Source organism: Panthera onca, chromosome A1, assembly GCF_046562875.1.
Source record: "Panthera onca isolate mPanOnc1 chromosome A1, mPanOnc1 haplotype 2, whole genome shotgun sequence".
Taxonomy (NCBI): domain Eukaryota; kingdom Metazoa; phylum Chordata; class Mammalia; order Carnivora; family Felidae; genus Panthera; species Panthera onca.
The window spans coordinates 110596913-110619432 of NC_138339.1; the positions used below are offsets into that span (position 1 = coordinate 110596913).

At 35.2% G+C, this 22520-nt stretch overlaps 1 protein-coding gene across 5 annotated transcripts in view; it reads left to right on the plus strand.

The window, feature by feature from the left end:
* ERCC8 (ERCC excision repair 8, CSA ubiquitin ligase complex subunit) overlaps positions 1–22520 on the plus strand; it is a 70340-nt gene that overhangs the window by 7223 nt on the left and 40597 nt on the right. For 2 of the 5 annotated variants that reach the window (XM_078449550.1, XM_078449552.1), the window contains exons 2-4: positions 3872–3967; positions 9124–9225; positions 13025–13148. In XM_078449550.1, the coding sequence (XP_078305676.1) occupies positions 3872–3967; positions 9124–9225; positions 13025–13148 (322 nt within the window). Of the gene's footprint in view, positions 1–3496; positions 3658–3871; positions 3968–8483; positions 8583–9123; positions 9226–13024; positions 13149–22520 lie in introns of those variants that run through there. The other 3 variants (XM_078449555.1, XM_078449560.1, XM_078449567.1) reach the window with 3 other exon arrangements.

A 22520-nucleotide genomic window follows, 5' to 3' on the forward strand; every position in this document is an offset into this window, starting at 1 on the left:
AATGAAACTATGTTTTGTCTGACTTTTCATTGAGCATAATTATTTTGAAATTTCTCCTTTTGATTCCTTTTTATTGGTAAGGAATATTCTCTTTTGTGGATATATAACAGTTTATCCATTCACTTTTTTTTTAATGTTTATTTATTTATTTATTTTTTTTTTTTTTTTTAATTTTTTTTTTTCAATAATGTTTATTTATTTTTGAGAGAGACAGAGTGCAAGCAGGGGAGGGGCAGAGAGAGAGAGAGAGAGAGAGAGAGAGAGAGAGAGACAGAATCCGAAGCAGGCTTCAGATTCTGAGGTGTCAGCATAGAGCTGGATGTGGGGGCTGGAACTTGTGAACGGGGAGATCATGACTTATGCTGAAGTCGGATGCCCAACAGACTGAGCCATCCAGGTGCCTCTATCCATTCAGTTCTTGGTGAACATTTAAATGTTTCCAGTTTTTGACTATTATATATAAAGCTACTGTGAATGTTCATGTACAAATCTTTGTGTGGATACATGTACATATCTTTGTGCTTTTATTTCTCTTGGATCCATGCCTAATTTTTGAATGACTAGAGTATATGCTTCACTTTTTTTTTTAAGTTTTTATTTAATTAATTTATTTATTTATTTATTTATTTTTATGGTTTTTTTTTTCTTTTTGAGAGAGACAGAGACAGACCATGAGTGGGGAAGGAGCAGAGAGAGAGGGAGATAGAGAATCAGAAGCAGGCTCCAGGCTCTGAGCTACTGGCCCAGAGCCTGACGCAGGGCTTGAACTCATGGACAGTGAGATCATGACCTGAGCCGAAGTCAGATGCTTGACCAACTGAGCCACGCAGGCGCCCCTTATTTATTTATTTTTGAGAGAGAGAGAGCAACAGCGCCAGCAAGGGAGGGACAGAGAGGGAATCCCATCGGGCTCCACCCTATCAGCACAGAGCCTGACATGGGGCTCAAACCCACGAAACCATAGGATCACGATCTGAGATGAAACCAGGAGTCAGAGGCTCAACCAACTGAGCCACCCAGGTGCCCCTATGCTTCACTTTTTAAGAAACTGGTAGTTTTGTAAAAACTTACATTCCCACCAGTGGTGGATGAGTGTGCTAGTTGCTCACATTCCTTTCCTCCTTTGTGGGGGGTGGGGGGTTATTTAAACATTATTTAATATTCGATTTTAATTAATCTCTTGTGACATCTCTTTATATGATATTTTTGGTGATTGTTCTAGGAATTATAAAATACCCACTTTCATTCTCTCCTTAGAATCTGTAGTTCACTGCTTCATTTGGCATATAGAAATTTTACCACTTTTAACCCTCCACCATTGTTGTCTTTACATATTATATTGTGAACCCCATAAGATAATGTTATACATTTTTTTCAACTGTCAAGCATACTGTAAGGAGAGTTGTCTATTATATTGGCCTAGATATTTATCATTTCTTTTGCTCTCTCTTCAATCCTGATGTCCCAGGTTTCCTTCCTGTATCATTTCCCTTCTGTCTGAGGAACTTTGTTTAGCTCTTCTTTTAGAACATGAACCAAAATTCCTAGCATGAGCATGCATGTTCCTAACATGTAGCAAAACTCCATACTCTCAGATATTCATCACAATGCACCTTGTTTACTCCATAGAGCTTAGGCACACAGAACCATTCATATCCAGGAATAATGGGAACCCCCCTGAAATCCCAGAAGCAGACAAAAGCCAATCTTGTAGGTAGACCTTTCTAAGGATAGCAGTCTCTGGCCTGCTATATTAACTCTTATTGCACACCTTGTCTCCATCTACACACACCATATCCTCGTTTCCCTGTTGCATTACCCTCCTACTTTCCTTCATTTAACCCCTCTTAGTTCATTAAAACTTCAGTCCTAAAGTCTTTAGTTTGGGCAGAGGTAGGCTTCCATACACTGGCAGGGATTAGATTGGTCTAAAGTGATAATGCAGACCCTAACCAGGTTGAGGAGGTACTCTTAAGTGTGGGGACTGACCAGCCCAAGCAATGGAGTGTTAGGGGAGGTAGAAATCAAAGCCCAAGCCTGGTGAGCAGCATTCTTTTTGGGGATGGGGATGATATTGGTGACAGGAGATCGGTTACATATAATGATATTGATCAAAGAAATATATTCATGATAATGAGAGCCACACTTCTCACTGTTCAGAGAAAGGAACTCAAGGAAGGGATGATTACCTTTGTTTATGTTTGTATATTATTTTGCTGGTTGCAAGAAGCACACATTAATGATATAATCTGAAAAATCATCAAATAGAAAAACATTTTAAGAAGAAATGGAAATTTCAATGGAAAATGTGAAAAATTATTTTGTGGTGAAATATTGGATCTCAGAGATAGCAGAACAGCGTAATGGTCTGGAGAAAAAGGATCAGAGTTCAGATCCAGTTCAGCCAATTATTAGATGTATGACCTTGGGAAGATTAGTTATGTCTTAGTTTTATAATCAGGAAAAGCAGTTAATAATGTAACCTACCACCTAGGTTACCACTTATTACACTTACTATTACCACTAATTACAGAGTCAGTGAGCAATAGGCTTTTAATATTAGCTGTAACTGTTATTGATCAAGGTCAGACAAACAGTAAGTGTTAGACTGGATATTTGAACCTAAGGCTAAACTTGTTCCAGAAGACAAAGCCACATGTATATCTTTATTTTTTTCTATTTATTTTTTAAATTTTATTTAAATTCAAGTTAACATATCCATATATATCTTTAAATCAAACATTTGATATTGCTAAAATGGTTACCAAAATGTTTACAATTACTAATACTGCTACTGTGAGTGCATAAAAGTGTCAGTTTGTATCTTTTCTAGCAGTGTGCATTGTTATTTTTTTTTAAATAAAACTACCAATTAGGCTAAAAATTTTCATGTAAGTTAGCATCATGTTGATCAATAATGAATTTAGAAATCATTCTGGTTAAATTAATGTAAATGTTCTTTAACATCCAACAGATTAAGACAAATTCTAATATTTAACCTTCACTGGGCTCTTACTATGTTATGTGCTAGTCATTGTGATGAGTGCTTTCTGTGTATTAACTCATTTAATGTTAATATCCTCTCCAGAATAAGGATAGCTTACAGTTAGGTAATATCAGAAATTTCATTCATCTTAATTTGTAAGAGTACTTATTAACTATTTTGACTTATAGATATTTAATTGTGTTTTTAAAAATGTGCTTAATTGTTGAATTAAACATCCTCATCATGTATTTCTGCCTAAGGCATAAGAAACACCAAGGATTTTTTTTGTTAAATACTGTAATTTAAGCTTTTGTCCACTAGGTGTCCTCAGTTAAGTTTAAGATACCAGAATTTAACTTTTTCTTCATGAACATTTCAGTCTGTAAATATCTTAATGAAGTACACGCATTATTTTTTTAAGCTTCTTTTTAAGTTTATTTATTTATTTTGAGAGAGAGAGAGAGAGAGAGAGAGAGAGAGAGGAGAGAATCCCAAGCATACTCTACACTGACAGCACAGAGCCCAGTGTGGAGCTTGAACCCACAAACCAGAAGATCATAACCTGTGGCATACCAGGAGTTGAATGCTCAACCAGCTAAGCCACCCAGGTGCCTCAAAGTACACCCTTTAAATGAAGTTTAAAATAATGCTTCAGGAGAAATTCCATATATGTAAGTGTTAGTACTGTTGATATTTTTTAAATTCATGTAAGGTCTTTAAAAATCTGTAAATATCTTTGAATGTGTGGTAGAATATTTAAACATTACTTGCAATTTTTGCAATATGTGTAATTTTGGTGAAATAAGGACGTTTTTAATGTTTAAATTACTTTTTTATTCTGTCTTTCTTCCCCCCTCCCCTTTCCATTTTTATATTTTATTCAAGGGTTTTGGGACTGGAGTTAAACAAAGACAGAGATGTTGAAAGGATTCATGGCAGTGGAGTTAATACCCTTGACATTGAACCTGTTGAAGCAAGATAGTAAGTTTATTACACTTATACATTTTTTGTCAAAGTGAGATGCAGTCAAATCTTGCTTTCTGATTACTTATGTTAATGGTTCCATAAAAATTAGTAAAATTTCTAAATTGTAGCATTTTAAATCTGACATTACTCATTTAAATAAACACAAAACCTTACACTCTTAAAATGTTGCCAGGTAAACATTTCCAAACTACTTTATTTTATTTTCTTTACATTTATTTATTTTGAGAGAGAGAGAGAGTGTGTGCCGTGCATGTGCCAGCGTGGGAAAGGCAGAGAGAGAGAGGGAGAGCGAGAATACCAGGCAGGTTCTGTGCTGTCAGTGCAGAGACAGATGCGGGGCTCAATGTCACAAATTGTGAGAATGTTCATTGTGAAGTCAGCAGACATTGAGACTTTTTGATTGCAGAGGGCTTTTAAGTGCTGGATTGTGTGTCTTAAGTGCCATTTTAAAATAGAGTTGCTAAACCATGAGAGAGTCTTAAATATAGAGAACAAACTAATGGTTGCTGGAGGGGAGGTGAAAGGGCATGGGCTAAAAGGGTGATGGGCATTAAAGAGGGCACTTGTTGGGACGAGCACTGGTAAGTCTGACTGATAAGTCACGAATCACTAAATTCTACTCCCAAAACCAATAGTACACTATATGTCAACCAACTTGAATTTAAATTAAAAAAAATAAAAAGGGGCCCTGGGTGGTTCAATTGGTTAAAGGTCAGACTCCGGCTTAGGTCACGATACTCTGGTTCAGGTCATGATTTCAGTTTGTGAATCTGAGCCCAGCATTTGTCTTGCATGATGTCTCTACCAACAGCCCAGAGCCTGCTTCAGATCCTGTTTCCTCCTCTCTCTGCAGAGAGAGGAGGGAAAGGGAAAAGAAAAGTAAAGAAAATACAAATATGAAGAAAAAACAGAGTTGCTACTCTAAAGGAGTCTAATGGGAAAACAAATATAAAAAGTGAAAGTATATGTTGGAGAATTAAGCTTGAAAAATCCAGACCTGTATTTGAGCTCCTCCTGTCTTTACCACTTGGCAGCTGAGTGACCTTGAGCAACATACCTAACCCTTTGAGTTCTCAGTTGCCTTAGCTATGCAATGCCAAAAATAATAACTACGTTACAAATTTGTTGTCATTTAAATGAGATTATATGTGTAACATTCTTAGCATAGGACCTGGCATATCATTAGAGGTTGCCCCCACTCCTATTAATCAAAAGCTTATCACCTATGCTTTTATTCCTTTCAGTCCATTCTCCACACAGCAGCTGATCCTTTAAAAAATGCAGTTATCAACATGCCATCCACCCACTTAAAACTCCTCTTGATCCCACATTGTTTTACAAGAAAGTTTAAAAAGCTTCATGTGGTCTGTAATCAGAACAACTGTAAAAGTAACTAAGGTTTGTTGTGTTATGTTACATATAACATCACCCCAGAATTTTTATATTATAATGAAGTGTTATTATTATTTACATTAAAATCAACCAGATAGGTTCGATAGAATTGTTTTTTATTTTCAGCTACTTGTCATAGTCCCACCTAGTAGTACATGAGAAACACGTACAGTGAACACATTCTCACTTTAACACATGGTTAAATCTAAAAGGCGATCTGTGATAATTATTTCCTTTATTCTGAACTTTTCCACATGCAACATAGTACCTCCGATTCAAGGTCCACTGTGGGCTATTTGCTTATAAAATAATGACATGAACAGTAAGTGAAAGCTAATTTTTTTTTTTTTTTTTTTTTTTTTTTGGTCATGGGTGCTGGTGGAAAAGATACTAAGTACTGCTTCTCCAGCCAGCCATTTGAAATAGAGATCACCTGTCTGACCTGTGAAGTACATGAAGCTAGTAGGCTACCAGTTGACAGAGTCAATGAGAAATATGGGAAATTACAGATTATATGTGCGTAAAATATGTGGAAAATACAGGCTGAGGAGTCTTTTTACAGAGCTATTGAGAAAAGTCAAGATTCTCAATACAGTGTTTTTCCCCAGTGAATGGTAAAAATCTGTAACTATTTCAGATGTTTGCTAAGACTTGTTTTTTGCATTAAACCTTTTGACAGCAAAGAGTAATAAAAAGATATGTTTAATGGAAAATTAAATATTGATGTCTTTCTCAAGAAAACCAGTGCACATGTAATTTGTTCAAAATGCTTTTTAATATTTTCCAACCACCATGAGAGTTGTGATATCACTGAAACCAGAGTCGAAACCAGAATATACACATCTGATAAAGAAGGATTTATTTCCAAAGTTAGGAGTTATTTTAAGAAGTCTACCTGAAAATAATGTTTTAACAAGTACAGTTGCATAAAGTACATTTGCACACCATTCTATGAAGCTCAAATTTTCTTTGATATCTTCTAAATTCTTCTAAGTAAATTTTATTAATTTTGTAGTTGTTAAAAGTTATAAATATTTTCCTATATACACACTTAGTTAACTACAAAAGTTTTATAGTGAACACATTAGCATGGCATTACTTGCTGTCTTTCTTTACTACCCATCATTGACCAGATTTTTAGAACTGTCTCAGCAAAGAACTTTGAAGAACTACTTTTAAATTAACCTTATTGTTCTACAAATTGGTATTGAATTTTTCTTAAAACAAGTCTATAAATCAATGCTTCTTGAACATGCTCCTGGCTCGTGAACCCTTTATAACTGGTGTACAAGATAAGGAGCTTGTACCAGAATGTAAATTTAGTATATCACTAAGCACACAATTTAGATGAGCTGAGATATTTTTGGTAGCAAGATTTTCTCAGTGAGGAAAGAATTGTGTTCATTTCTGGCACAAGATCCTTATCTTGCATGTTAAATAACAAACTGAAGAGGGCAACATAAAAAAATGAATGTATAATACTTCTAACAAGTATAATCGATCAGATATCCCCCCAAACCACAAAATATGGATGAGTGGGAACAAATCACTGATAACTACTAGGTCCGTGTCGTATCATTGTATGTCAAAAGAGGCAATGAAAGCCAGTCTAATAGACCTGATAACTCCAAAATAAGAGTTAGTTGAAAGTTTAGCAAGCTAATTTCACCACAGTGGATGACACTGGAGAGGATGACATACTCCCAATTATTAAGGGGTTCACAGTAAGACTGGAAGGGGCTGGACCAGTCTGGGCCCTGTAATCTCTCCACCTAATCAACTTAAGATTTTCTAAAAGACAAAACTGAGGAGAAACTGTTTGGAATAGAATCCAAATTGAGCATTAGAGGGACCACAGAAACAAAAAAAGATGGCCCAGGTAAAAATTGGGGAGGTGAATAGAACCAAGAGTTCTCTGAAAGTGAGCTACCATGTTTTGAACCATCTTATAAAAAAAGAGGAGGAGGGGCGCCTAGGTGGCTCAGTCGGTTAAGCATCCGACTTCGGCTCAGGTCATGATCTCGTGGTCTGTGAGTTCCAGCCCCACGTTGGGCTCTGTGCTGACAGCTCAGAGCCGGGAGCCTGCTTCAGATTCTGTGTCTCCCTCTCTCTCTGGCCCTCCCCCATTCATGCTCTGTCTCTCTCTGTCTCAAAAATAAACATTTAAAAAAAAAAAAAAAAAGAGGATATCCTAGAGATACAAAATGTAAATATTATTCTAAACCAAGCCTCCCTTTTGAAAGTTGAAGAAAATTTAGTATAAACATGAGCAAAATAATAGGATTAAAATCAAACTCCATTCAAAATTAGTGTAAGAGCAAAGGGACTAAGTAATACCCTTATAGTAGATGTGCCAGAAAAATATACCCACAAAATAGGTGAAAACCCTAACCTAATATTTCAAAACTAGCTAAAAGTCATTTTAAAAAGATACAAGATGTGAAAGAATAACAAGTTGGAATTAGGAAAACTTGTAAATGAGATGAACAAACTCAAGAAAAAATGATAAATAAAAGAAAAATGTTTCAGAAATGAAAACTAAAGCATAAGGTACATAAGCAAATGAATACAAGAGGTAGTACCCTAGAAATAGAAAGTAGAAAGGGGGAAATTTCTAAAAATCAAAAAGAAATGGAGAAAGACAAAGGATTCAAGAGATAGGGACATACTTGGAAGATAGGCAAAGAATAGCCAGCATCCCATATAATAGGAATTCCCAGAGATGAAACGCAAAGGAGGAGAATAGAGTCAATATTAAATCTATAATCCAAGAAGACTTTCCTAAAATAAGTCAGATCTGAAACTACATATAAAGGAAAGAAAATCATATTTTAACTAAAACTGATTTGGGGCTTTATACCAAAGAAATGAAGTTTCTTGTCTGAGATCTTCAAGGAAATAGTGTGAATCAGGGATTGGATATCCAGCCAGACTGATTTTCAAGTACAAAAGAAGAGACAAATTGTCAGTAACATACAAGAATTCAGGGACTATTGCACTCACTAGCCCTTTCCTAGGAATTTACCAAAGAGTAAAATTACAGAACCAGAATGAGTAGAGAGACAGCAACATGAGGTTTGACTATGAGTAATAAGAGTAATACTTTATTTGTCCATAGATCTCTCTGTCTTTTGTGGTAGATTGTAGACCCTGGAAAAACAGAACCTATGCCTGCCTTGTTTGCAGTTATGCTAGCAGGTGCTCAAAGTTGAATGAAGTGAGTAAATGTGTTTTTAATAATAGAGGGAAGGAATCTAACGTTTATTGATCCTTTATCTCTTTGAGGCCGTGTAAACCTCACTTGTGTTTAACTTACACGACTTCTTTATGATTTGGGTGAAAATGCACCCTTTTTCACAAATGTTAAAAGGCTTAGTAACTTGCTTAGAGTCAGATCGTTCCTTGTTAACAGCTAGTCTGTCTGGTTCCATTTTCCTTTAGCACAATTTTAATTAGGACATCAAGAATGACTTCGTAATAATTAAGATAAATCTTTTGCCATCTTGTTTCTACTGTCCATTCTTTTTGGAATTATAAAGATAAACTTTAAATGATCACAGATTGAATCTTTCTGTATTCATTCTATAAATACTAGAATGAGAAATTTTAGTTTATTAAAGTCTATGTTAATGACAATTTACTCTGTATTTGTGGGCATAATACCTTTGGGTGTTTATAGATCACTAATTTTCAAAAATATGTAATAAGTAAATGTGGTACCTAAGATGATAAATTAATGTGCACTTTTTTATTATTAGCATGTTATCAGGTGGTTCAGATGGTGTGATTGTACTTTATGACCTTGAGAACTCCAGCAGACAACCTTATTACACATGTAAAGCAGTGTGTTCCGTTGGCAGGTGTGTATTAAAAATGTAAATCATGAATGTATAAACAATTTAGTACTTTTTGCATCAAATACAAACCATAACAATAGCAGTCATATGATGGTCTCCAGCAGGTTGTTCACATGACATTTTTTACATGGATATCCCTTGACATTTTTTTTTGAAAATAACAACTGAAATTCAGGCATAGCTGTTTTTAACATGAGACTTCCTCAAAACAACTTTGGTATCAGTTTTCAAAAGGAATTTATATAAAAACTTCTGATTATGTCATTTTTGTTATACACCTACATAGCACACCTCAGGTAACTCATTATAGTTGTAGTACCATTTAGCATAAGACTTTTTATAAGTCTTTCAGCTAGTTATAAACACAAATTACATTTTTTCAACTGATATTAATAGGGTAGAAAGTTTAAAAGATTAATGGATAGAAGCAGTAAATGTACTGGTAGTCCCTCACCAAACACACACCTATGCACACCTGCACTCAAGTGTTTTATCTCCATACTTACTCAAAGCTGCCAAACTTAACATACCTCTCTTTGTCATTAGTCTTCTGACTATTGTAATTTGTTCGTAATGGCCGCTTAATTCTTTTTTGTCACCTGTATCTGATCCAATATTGAGCACAGCTTTGAATTAACAGAGAGAATGGGTGTTGGGGAAATGCTTTCAAAAGGAAAAACTTCATGAACATTAATGTCAGCAACCATTCTGTATTAATGCTGTTCCCAAAGCACTTGAGTAGATACATAAGTCCATGCAATATTTCGGAGGAGATTTACAATTGTTTCTTGGCTCTGGTGTTTCACTTTGAAAATAAAGATTTGGGAAACTATTTCTCTGAACTTCAGGTTATTTATTGTTTTTTAAAGATAATTATACCTGTCCTCTCATTCTTGTAAGTTTTTTGTGGGACTTAAACAAAATACTGTCTTTTAAAAAGCATGTTAAAAACCGTAAAACAATATAGTTACAGGGTCGCTTGGTACAGAGCAAAGATAACACCTCAGATAGTGTGAAACTTGGTTTCTAAGAGGCCATTTACACCATTTTATGCTCTCACTCCACTCTCACCAAAAAACAAAAAACCAAAACACTTATATTTTAAAATGTAAGACAGTCATATTAATTCATTTTCTCTTCTTTTATCTTAGCTAACATTTTAACTTTATCTATTTTGTTATATATTAAAATGGTATTTTCCTGTATACCACATGTATTTACTGTTATCCTGAGGAACTGTGATCTACTTTCTGGTATATAAAGTCAAGTAAATGCTTTGTGTGTCAGTCTTCTGTTTTACCATAACATTCTTCTTGGGTTCAATCTCTGTCCTTAAAAGCATAACTTTGAATGTAAATGGGCATACAGTGAGCATGTTTGCAAAATGAGTTAAAGTAGCATTTTATATTCAAACACTTTATAATCTAACTGTACAAAATAATTTTACTAAAAAATTTTATGAAGTTAATGTGGCTCAGATTGCTGATATTTATTTTTGTGTTACTTAATGTGTGTATTCATTAAATGTGAATGAGAATAACAGGTCATTCACAGTAAGATAATAATTTAATATTCTGACCTATTTTAAAATTAAATTTAAAATGTAAATGAGCTTTTATTTGTAATCGCTGCATTAAAGATTTGTTTTACTATAACCAGAAAATCTTGGCATACATCAAAATTCTTAGGAGCAAATAGAAGTCAATTCTGCTTATTTTAAGGAGAAATTTATTGGAAAGATACTTAGTATCTCATGTAACTGGTAGGAAGGTGGGAGAATCAGTGTGAAAAATGAGCATAAGGTAAGTGAAACTATGGCAGAGACAACAGTCAGGATCATACCACAGGAACAATTTAGTTTGGATTCTGCTACATGTCACCAACGCAGACTCTTAACTCCACAACTATGAATAATTGTTAAATATCCCTGGGTTTTGCATTACTAGCTGGAATTTTAGAGTTCTAGGCAGGCTTGAGAAAGCTTAGGACACATGTCGATGCCATTACTACCAAATGAAAGGGAAAGAGAATATCTGGAGTCCCTAGCTTTCTGTAAAGGCAGTAAAACAAAGGAGATGTCCCCCAGATAGGAAGAGTTTGGATCCAACTTTTAAAAAATTTCCACCTATCCACTAAGCAGCCAAAAAGGCAAGTATCTACTACACAACCAAAATATAATCATCTCTTTCCCGAAAGATCCTCAGTCTACTTACCACATCCAGCTTCAGTTCAAGATAATGTCCATTTTTCCACTAGTTTTACATATGATCTTTTATATGTATGATCAGTTTTTACATATGATCAGTTTATAGTTAACTTATATGAAATAATGGAGGTAAGAGAGAGGAAAGAAAAGGAAAATCAGTTAAAATATATAAATTATACGTGACATAGAATGGAATTATGGGTAGACACTACAGCCTTTGTATTTTTGCGGCTTTCTCAAAGCCAGAACTAATACTTAGAGGCTTTCCTTCATGTTCTCATTCATTCAGGTGCTTCAGGTCCTTTACTGTTTATTGTAATCCAAACCTTCATCGTAAGGAATCGGAAGTCATGATGTCCTATCTGCATAGGATTGCAGTAGTCTTCTGTTAACTTTTGTTTGTTAATTTTGTTATGGAAAATTTCTAGCATATACAAAAGAAGAGAATAGTGTATGAACTAGGTACCCATCACCTAGCTTCAGCATTTATCAATCATAATGAATCTAGTTTCATCTCTAACGCCACCTACCCACTGAGTATTGTTTGAAACAAATCCCGGAAGCATATTATTTCATTCATTATTTTTTTTTTTTTATTTTATTTTTGAGGGCAAGAGAGACAAAGCATGATCAAGGGAGGGCAGAGAGAGAGAGACGCAGAATCCGAAGTAGGCTCCAGGCTCTGAGCTTGTCTTTACAGAGCCCGATGCAGGGCTCGAACTCACAAACCGCGAGATTATGACCTGAGCTGAAATCAGACTCTCAACCGACTGAGCCACCCAGGCACCCCTCATTCATAATTGTTTATATCTCTAAAAATTAAAGTCTATAAATGTAGCCATGATACTGGTATCTCACACAGTAATTCCAGGTTTTAATACCTACTTGGAGTTCAAATTTCCATCATTGTCTGATAAGTGTTACTTAACAGCCAGTTTGTGTGAATTTAGGTTTAGTAAAGTGACACATTTCCTGTATTGATCACCGGTTCAGAATACATACTGCATCCTTTAGTATATCACCCTCAAAAGATGTTGTATTGTAGCTGATATCATAACCTAAGTCTTCAACAGATCATGCTTCTATGGCTGATAGGTTACAAAAGAGTGGTGCTGTGGACATCTACGAATTGCATTCTTATGTCATTGAGTAAGTTACTTGATCAGAATCAATATTGTGTGAGATACTGTGGATCTATGTGAGGCATTCAACAGTTCTAAGAATCATAGTACTAATAAAGCGGTATTTGAGAAAAGCAAATGCAAAACCAGAATAGGTATCTCTTCCAGTAAGGAAAAATCAGTGCCCCCTCCAGGAAGAGGTCCAGTGTAGCTAATTCCTCTAGGTTCAAGTACAGAAATAAGAAGTTCTCCATTTTATAAACCTTAGTGGGAAGCAGGCCTCCGCAATACACTAGAGAAGGCTGAAAGTAGAGGTGCCTGGACATTGTCCTTCTTTGGACAGCTGGGATGTAGACCTGTGATATAGGTGTGGCCATTCATATTGTCCTACTTGAGACTGCTACTTGTTAATATAGTATCAGTTTTGAAACTCACATAAGTCAAGTATTCCTAAAGTTTAATTGCTATTTTGTAGAAACCATCCTGATGTTCACAAATATAGTGTGGAGACTGTACAGTGGTATCCTCATGACACTGGCATGTTCACATCAAGCTCATTTGATAAAACTCTGAAAGTGTGGGATACAAATACCTTACAAGTGAGTATATTAAATCCTTTCTAATTAGCTCAATAGGTTGAAGGAAAATCTGTAAATGGGGGTAGTGATTTTACTTTATAGAATGGTTGTAAATACATTGATATATGTAAGATACCCAGAAGAGTGGTTAGCAAAAAACATGAACTACTATTATCATCTTCATTATTTGAAAACTATTGTTTAGTGATCTAAGGAAGAAAATTGGATTTATCTTCTATTGACCTAAAACCTTAAAGGAAAAGAAAGTTACTAATATTGCTTAGTAAAGATAGACACTAAATAATGGTAAACAATAAAAAATAGGTTTTTGTGATATTTGATTAAATTTGTATTTCTAGTGCTAATCTTTTCCCTAAGCTCTAGTCCCATGTTTCTCTACCTGTCTACTGAACCTCTCTTACTTGAATGTGGGGTAATCTCCTCAAATATAACATGTTCAAACTGAACATGATCACTCCTCACATCCATGTACTCTTCAAATCTTAGCAATTCTTCCTTCAAGCTCTCTCATATTTTCTTTTCTATTTCTCTCAACAACGCTGTACATCTAGACTACTACTCAGAACTCCCAACGCATTACATTGCTTCCCATATTTACCATGGTAAGCTCTACCCCAAAATTAGCCTTATTATAATGTGGTTTCATTATGTCTTTACCCAAACCCACAAGGGATTTCCCTTGGCTAAATTCGGCCTGGTAGTCTTAAGTTCTCCCTAACCTCAACCCCTACTCCCTTAACCTTAGCTTCTCCCTCTTTATAGCCTAAATTAGTTGCTGTCTCTAAATTGATCTTTTGTCTTCTGATCACATCCTGATAGTGTTATATTCCCTGCCTCAAATCTCTTTCCCTGTGCAACTTTTTTCTTTTCTTAATTGTCTAAAGTTTGTACCTTTTACCAATATCTCCACATTTTGCTCCCCCCCCCCCAACCTTGGTAACCACCACTTGTTTCTATTTCTGTGAGTTCAGCTTTTGTAGATTTCACTTATTAGTGATAGCATACAGTAATTGTCATTCTCTAACTTGTTTCATTTAGCATAATTCCCTCTGTGTCTTTCCATGTTGTTTGCCATAAATGGTTAGACTTCCTCCTTTCTGGTGGCTGAATAATATTCCCTTGTATAAAAATACCACATCTTCTTTATCCCTACATACACAGATGGACACTTAGGTTGTTTCCATGACTTGGCTATAATAAGTATTAAATACATACATACATAAATAAAATAATAGTGCAATGAACATAGGGGTGTAGGTATCTCTTCAAGATAGTGATTTTGTTTCCCTCAGATATATACCTAGAAGTGGAATTGCTGGATCATAGGGTAGTTCTGTTTTTTATTTTTTGAGAAACCTCCATACTGTTTTCCACAGTGGCTGCTCCAATTGACATTCCCACCAGCAGTGCATAAGGGTTCTCTTTTCTCCACATCCTCACTAGCCTTTGTTATCTCTTATCTTTTTGATATTAGCCATTCTAACAAGTTTGAGGTGATAGCTTACTGTGGTTTTGATTTGCATTTCCCTGATGATTAGTTATATTGAGTACTTTTTTGTGTACCTGTTGGCTATTTGTATATCTTCTGTGGAAAAATGACTATTCACTTCCTCCGCCCATTTTTAAATCAGATACATGATTTGCAAATCTTTTCTCATTCAGAAGGTTGCCTTTTTGTCCTGTTGATGGTTTCCTTTGCTGCACAGAAGATTTTTTGTTTGACGTGTAGTTAGACCTGCTTATTTTTGCTTTTGTCACCTTTGGTTTTGGAGTCAAATCCAAAAGATCATCTCCCAAAGATTAATGTCAAGGAGCTTTCTGCCTTTGTTTTCCTGTAGGAGTTTTATGGTTTCAGGTCTTATATTCAAGTCTTTAATCTATTTTGAGTTTATTTTTGTGTATGGTGTAAGAAAGTGGTCCAGTTTTATTCTTGGGCCTGTTACTGTCTAGTTTTCTCAGTACCATTTCCTGAAGAGATTATCATTTCTGCATTTTAGGTTCTTGGCTCCGTGTTATAAATTAAGTGACCATATATGCATAGTGCATAGGTTTATTTCTGGGCTATCTATTCTGTTCTCTTGATCAGTGTGTCTGTTTTTATGCCAATACCATACTGTTTTGATGACTGTAGCTTTGTAAAATAGTTTGAAATCAGGAAGTATGATACCTATAGCTTTTTTTCTTCTTTTTCAAGATTGCTTTAGCTATTTGGGGTTTTATGGTCCCATACAAATTTTAGCATTTTTTTTCTATTTCTGTAAAAATGCTCTTGGAATTTTGATAGCACCTCTACTTAATCTGCAGATTTTTTGGGTAGTATAGACGTTTTAACAATGTTAATTCTTCCAAGCCGTGAGCATGGAATATCCTTTCATTTATTTGTGTCTTTAGTTTCTTTCATCAATATCTTATAGTTTATAGTATATGTATCTTTTATCTCCTTGGTTAAATTTATCTCTAGGTATGCTATTCTTTTTGATGCAGATGTAAATGGAATTATTTTAATCTCTTTTTCTGATAGTTCATTATTGCTGTATAGAAACATGACAGATTTTTGTATATTGATTGTATATCCTGAAACTTTACTGAATTTGCTTATTAGTTCAAAAATTTCTCAATGGACTCTTTGGGATTTTCTATACATATTATCATGTCATCTACAAATAGAGACAGTTTAAAACTTCCTTTCTAATTTCTGTGCTGTTCTTTTTCTTTTTTTTTTAATTTTTTTAAAATTTATTTTGAGAGAGAAAGAGGATGCGTGTGTGCACACATGCAAGAGAGGGAGAGGCAGAAAGAAAGGGGGGAGGGGGGAGAATACCAAACAGGCTCTGTGCTTTTTCCTACAAACCATGAGATCATGACCTGAGCTGAAATCAAGAGTTGGATGCTCAACCAACTCTGTCACCCAGGCACCTCTCTTTGCTTAGTTTTCTTGTTTCATTACCCTGGCTAGGACTTCTAATACTATATTGAATAAAAGTGGTGAGATTGGGCATCCTTTTCTTGTTCCTGATGTTAGAAGGAAAACTTTGAGCTTTTCATTGTGAGCATAATGTTAGTTTGTGGGCTTGTTGTGTGTGTGTGTGTGTGTGTGTGTGTATTCTTTGCTATGTTGAGGTACTTTGCCTCTATATTTAGTTTGTTGAGGAAGAAAATCATACTTTGTAATAAAAGTCAATACACCTGATTCTTTAAAAATTCTTAACTTACAAATTCCTTAATTTGGTAAAGGGTATCTACTTTTAAAAAAACACACCTATGGCAAACATTTTATTTGTTGGTAAGTTATTGAAAGCTTTTCCTTTGAGTTATCTCTATTATCTCCTGCGTCCAATATTATAGTGGAAGTCCTAGGCAATACAATAAGGCAAAGGAAAGAAATAAAATGAATTTGAATTGTCATTCATAGATGACATGATTATGAGCATAGAAAATCCAAAAGAATCTCTAGCCAATTACTAAAATTAATATGAGTAAATTTGTCAAAGCCGCTGGATACAAGGTTGGTTGCATTTCTGAATTTTAGGCACAAAGAATTAGGAAATTTCAAAAGTATTATTATTGACCATTGCATCAAAAATCATATACCTATTAAAAAATTGAAAAGTGTTCAAGACCACTCAACACCACACAGAACACTGGAGAATATTAGTGACAGAAATTAAGATTTAAATAAATGGTGGGATATGCTATATTGAAGAATTTGAAGCCACAGAGGTCCCAGGATAGCTCATTTGGTGAAGTGTCTGACTCTTGATTTTGGCTCAGGTCATAATCTTGTGGTTCATGAGTTCGAACCTGCTTCGGGGTCTGTACTGACAGCATGGAGCCTGCTTGGGAATCTTTCTCTGCCCCTCCCCTGCTTGCTCTCTTTCTCTTTCAAAAATAATAAACATTAAAAAAAAAAAGAATTAGAAGGCTCAATATTGTAAACATACCAGTTTTACCAAGAATCTATAGAAACAATGCACTTGTAATCAAAATTTTCAGATTCTTTTATGGAAGGTGACCAGCTAAGACTTACTGTAAATTAATTACACTAATTAAGTTGATGTGAGATCAGTACAAGTGAAAAACAAAACAGTGGAACAGGATAATCAAGAAACACACCCACACATATACAGTCATTTGATTTATGACACAGGTAACACTACAGTGCATTGGGAAGATGATGGTCTTTTCCATAAATTGTGCTGGATCAACCAGGTATCTATAAAAAAACTAATCTTGACCCTTACCCCACACCAGACAGAAAAGAAATCTACCAATTTTAGGTAGATGACAGGTGTAAAAATAAAAATAATAATAATAAAGCTTATAGGAAAATATCTTCATGACTCAAGATAGATAAAAACAAAGTTTAAACCAAAAAGAGATAAATTGATAAATTCACCTACATTAAGATTAGGAAGCTCTACTGATCAAAAAACATTAAGAGTAAAGAAGTAAACCATGAAGTGGGAGATGATATATCTGACACAAAGCATTAGAATAGACACCTCAAATAAGAGGGTATCTAAATAGCCAATAAATAAATGCATTTGTTTTTATTAATTGAGCAACTGGATATTTTAGGTAAATCCACAATGACATAACTCTTTATACCCTCCAGAATGGCTAAAATTAAAGGATCTGATAACAATGACAAGTGTATCTATTGCTGATGAGATTACAATTGGTAGACATATTTGTTATCAAATGAAGCCAAATATGTGGATATCTTGTTACCCTAAAGATATACTTTTGAGTATATAAATGCATACATATGTTCACCAAGGGACATTTATAATGTTGCGCATAGCAGCACTGTTCATGATAACCAAAAACTGGAAATAACCCAAATGTCCAGTAACAGTCCAATGAAATCTGTCAAATTTTACACTGGACTACTGTCCAGCATTGACAAGGGTACACTCACTTCTTTATCAACAAAACGTATGAATTTTATATAACATTGGACAAAATAACCAGACACAAAAGAGTGCCTAATATATAACTCCTATTCAAAAATAGACAAAACTAATCTAGATTAATAGAGGTCTGTATGGTGATTGTCTTTCTTGTTGAGGGTTTAAAGGGGGTCTAGAGAGCCTTCTAGGGGTGTTAGTAATGTAATGTTCATAATATTCTATCTTATAATGCAGGTGGTGGTTACTTTGGGAAAATTCATTGAACTGTACACTTATGATCTGTCGACCTTTTTGTATGTTTGTTACACTTCAGTTAACAGTATCGTTTTAAAATTAATAAGCCATACGTTTGCATTTTCTTTCATTAACATTGACTTCTTTAGAACGTAAATGTTTTTGCCAACTCAAAATAGTATTTCATGCATTCATAATTCTGTCTGAAATAGACAAAGCATTTTATTAACAAGAACTTTGAAAGTATCCAATAAGAAATAAATTCTTATACAAATAATTTCTTCCTTGGTACAAAGAAAGATAAAGAAGGTGTGATACTGTCCTTTTCCACATTCTCTGTCCCTGTCACTAATTACATATCTATCATACCTTTACTTCATCTGAGTTTTCCATAAGTGTATTTTCTAGCTTGAGCATATGATATGGCTTAAAGGGATATCTTCTCTACAGTCTTCTCTATAACACTTTAGGATAGAGAACAACTTTTTCTCGTTCTGAGTTTTCTTAGAATTTTGCATAATGGAACATAAATCAGAAAATACAGATGTCAGTATCCAGGCCATGTTCTTTAAAAATGAATAAAATTCTGGAGTGCCACTACAAACAAATGTTCATAATGTGCAAGTTTTGTGTGGAGTTATGTTTTCCACAGAGTGGAATTGCTGGCTCATATGCTAAGTCTATGCTTAACCCTTGAGAAACTGTTTTCCAAAACATTTTACATTCCCACCCATAATTTATGAGGGTTCCAGTTTATCTGCATCCTACTCAACACTTATTGTCTGCCTTGATTTCAGCAATTCTAATATGAACGAAATGGTTATTTCATTGTGGTTTTTATTTGCATTTCCCTGGAGGCCATTCTTGATTTTTCACTAGTCCTGATAGCTAGCTAATCAACTTGCAATTTCTGTCAATTCTCTGTAAATAACCTCTCATATCTATTTATCCCATTGCCATTACTCTAGTCAAGCCAGGATCTGCTGACTCATGCTGGATTATTGCAACCTCCTACCTGGTCTCTTTACCCTCCTCTTGGCCACCTTCTAACCAGTTGGCAGCATATCTAAAATGCCAATTTGATGTTTTCGTTTTTTGCCATTGCTTTAAAAGCTTACTTTTTCCTAGAAAATATTCAGCCTACTTAATATTTATAAGGTCCCTCAGTCCCTCATGATACATACACTGCCTACCTTTCTGGCTTTATCTCTGGCCACTGTTCTTTGGCACTCTAGTCATACTTAGCATCTTTCGGTTTTTAAAATGCCATGTTTACTGTTACCCGAAAGAGTTTCTTCATGCTGTTCCCTCGACTAGAAGTCTCATCCTCCTTCTTTGGACTTGGCCAGTTTCTATTCATCAACTTTCATCTCAGTGAAAAGCCAGAGAATCACTGGCTCTGGAAAGACTTCTGTGAATTCTCTATAGGTTATGTGGCCCTGCTAAAACACTGTACACTTTCATTGTTATAGTCCCTTTTGGACTTTACTGTTATTTCTTGTTTAATCATTTGTTTTTCTTGATAAACTGAAGCTCCTTGCAATAGGGCAGGGACAGTGTTTATTTTGCATGCCAGTTGAATCCCTAGTTCAAACATGTAACAGTTGAATAAATACTGTTGAATATATTCAAGAATCTTATTCATTAAAAACATTTAATGTTTATTTACTTATTTTTGAGAGAGAGAGAGAGAGAGAGAGAGAGAGAGAGAGAGAATACAAACAGGAGAGGGATAGGGAGTAAGGCAGACACAGAATCTGAAGCAGGCTCCAGGCTCTGAGCTGTTAGTGCAGAGCCCAGTGCAGGGCTCGAACTCATGAACAATGAGTTTGTGTTCAAAATATCCAAAAAGTGGAAATAAATGAAATGTTCATGAACTGATTAGCCGGATAGCCATAAACTAGAATATTATTCAGCAATAAAAAGAAGTGAAGTACTGATACATGCTGCAGTGTGGATGAACCTTAAAAACATCATGGTAAATGAAATGGAAAGAGAAAAAAGAAAACATTATGCTAAAGGAAATGAAAAAAGGAAGACAAAACATTACATTAAATGAAAGACTGCAAAAGACCACATATTGTATAATTCCATCTCTATGAAATGTCAAGAAATAGGCTAATCTATAGAGATGGAAAGTAGATTAGTGGTTTTCTAGAGCAGAGGGTAGGGAGAAATGGGGAGTGCCTGCTATTGAGAATTGGGTTTCTTTTTGGGGTGATAAAAATACTCTAAAATTGATTTTGGTGATGATTGCACAACTCTGTGAATATACTAAAGACTGCTCAAGTACATACTTTGAATGAATTGTGTGGTATGTTAATTATAGCTCAATAAAGCTGTTATTTAAAAAAAGAATGATCCTCAAGTTCACTAACTTGGGCAGTTGGGTAGATTATATTGTCATTTACTAAGATAAAGGTTTAGGTGGGTGTTGAGTTAAATTTTAGATTTGTTAAATTTGAAGGATTCACAGGAAATCCAAATGAAGATAATCCTAAATAGATACCTGCTATTTAGGAAGGTAGTCTGCACTGAAAATACCATGTAAGTGGCAGTTGAAGAGAAGAATGCATAGAACAAAACCATGAGGAAGACAAGGTTAATAAGACAGGAAAAGGAACAAACAAAGCCTGCAAAAGACAATGAAGAGGAGTGGCCAGAGAGTGTTAAGAGGAAAATGAGGACTATGTTGTATCATGGAAGCCTGCAGAAGAGATTGTTTTAAGGAAAATGCAGTATCCAGCTGTGTTTCATAATACTGACAGGTTAGGTAAGATGAAGACTATGCTTGATGACAGCAGGTATCAGTGATAACTGGAAGAGTAGTGTGAATTGGAGTAGTATAGATAAAAATAAGATTGTGCTGAGTTGAGAAATATGTGGGAGATAGGAAGTCAAAGATGGCCAAAATTTGGATTTGAAGAAGAAAGATTAATTAGGAGGAATATAGAATGAAAGGTTTTTGTTTTACTCTTAAGATGAAAGAATCATGGGGGCGCCTGGGTGGCTCGATTGGTTGAACATCGTACTTCAGCTCAAGTTGTGATTGATTAGTTTGTGAGTTCAAGCCCTGCATTGGGCTCTCTGCTGTCAGCATGGAGCCTGCTTCGGTTCCTCCGTGACCCCTCTCTCTGTGCCTCTCCTCCGCTCTTTCCCTCCCTTCTTCTCTCTCCCTCTCTCTCTCCCAAAAATAAACATTTAAACATTTTATATATATAAAAAGAGAATCATGAACATTTTTATTTATTTATTTTAAAATATTTTAATTTATTTTTGAGAGAGAGAGACAGAGTACGAGCAGGTAAAGGGCAGAGAGAGAGAGAGAGAGAGGGAGACACAGAATCTGAAGCAGGCTCCAGGCTCTAAGCTGTCAGCACAGAGCCCGATGTGGGGTTCGAACTCACGAACCATGAGATCATGACCTGAGCCGAAGTTGGACACTTAACTGCCTGAGCCACCCAAGCGCCCCAAATCATGAATATTTTTAAATGCTGTTGAGAATGAGCCAGTAGAAAGGGAGAGTTTATAGATATCTTGGAGATAGAGGAGATTATGTATAGAGCGAGATTTTTGACAGTGGTGAGGGGGATCTAAGCACAGGTGGGGATAGTAACTTTAAATATGAGAAAGGATGATTTTTCCATGATAACAGGAATGAAGAAGGAAAAAGGATAGATGGAAGCAAATGTGTTTGTGGGTCTGTTGATAAGACACTAAGAGAATTCTCATTGAATGACTTCTTGTTTTCTCTTTGTAATAAAAGGTCAGATTGCTGGTTAGAGTTGATCGAGTGGCCATGTTTGTGGAGAATGGAAGTTTGAAAGAGCTATGAATATTGCAGGGAATAGTATTAAAATATGGTAGGACTGGCAGTCAATACTGAAATCCCAGTTGAGGTGAATGATCTTTTATAGTGATGCCAGTTTGCCATACTAGAAGATTCTTTTCTCTTGGGTAGAGCAGAGGTTAGCTTACTAAGTAGCCCATAGGCCAGATCTGGGCTCATGGCCTCTTTTTGTAAAATAAAGCATTATTGCAACACATATTTGTTGTCTGTGGCTGCTTTGACACTACAATGACAGAAATGAGTAGTAGTTCTTAAACCCTAAAATATATACTACAGTGTGCTGATTACAGAAGAAGTTTGCTGACCTCTGGTGTAGATTGTCCTGGATATAGGTTCAAAGAAGGCAAACATTTAGTCATCCAGGGTTGAAGTTGA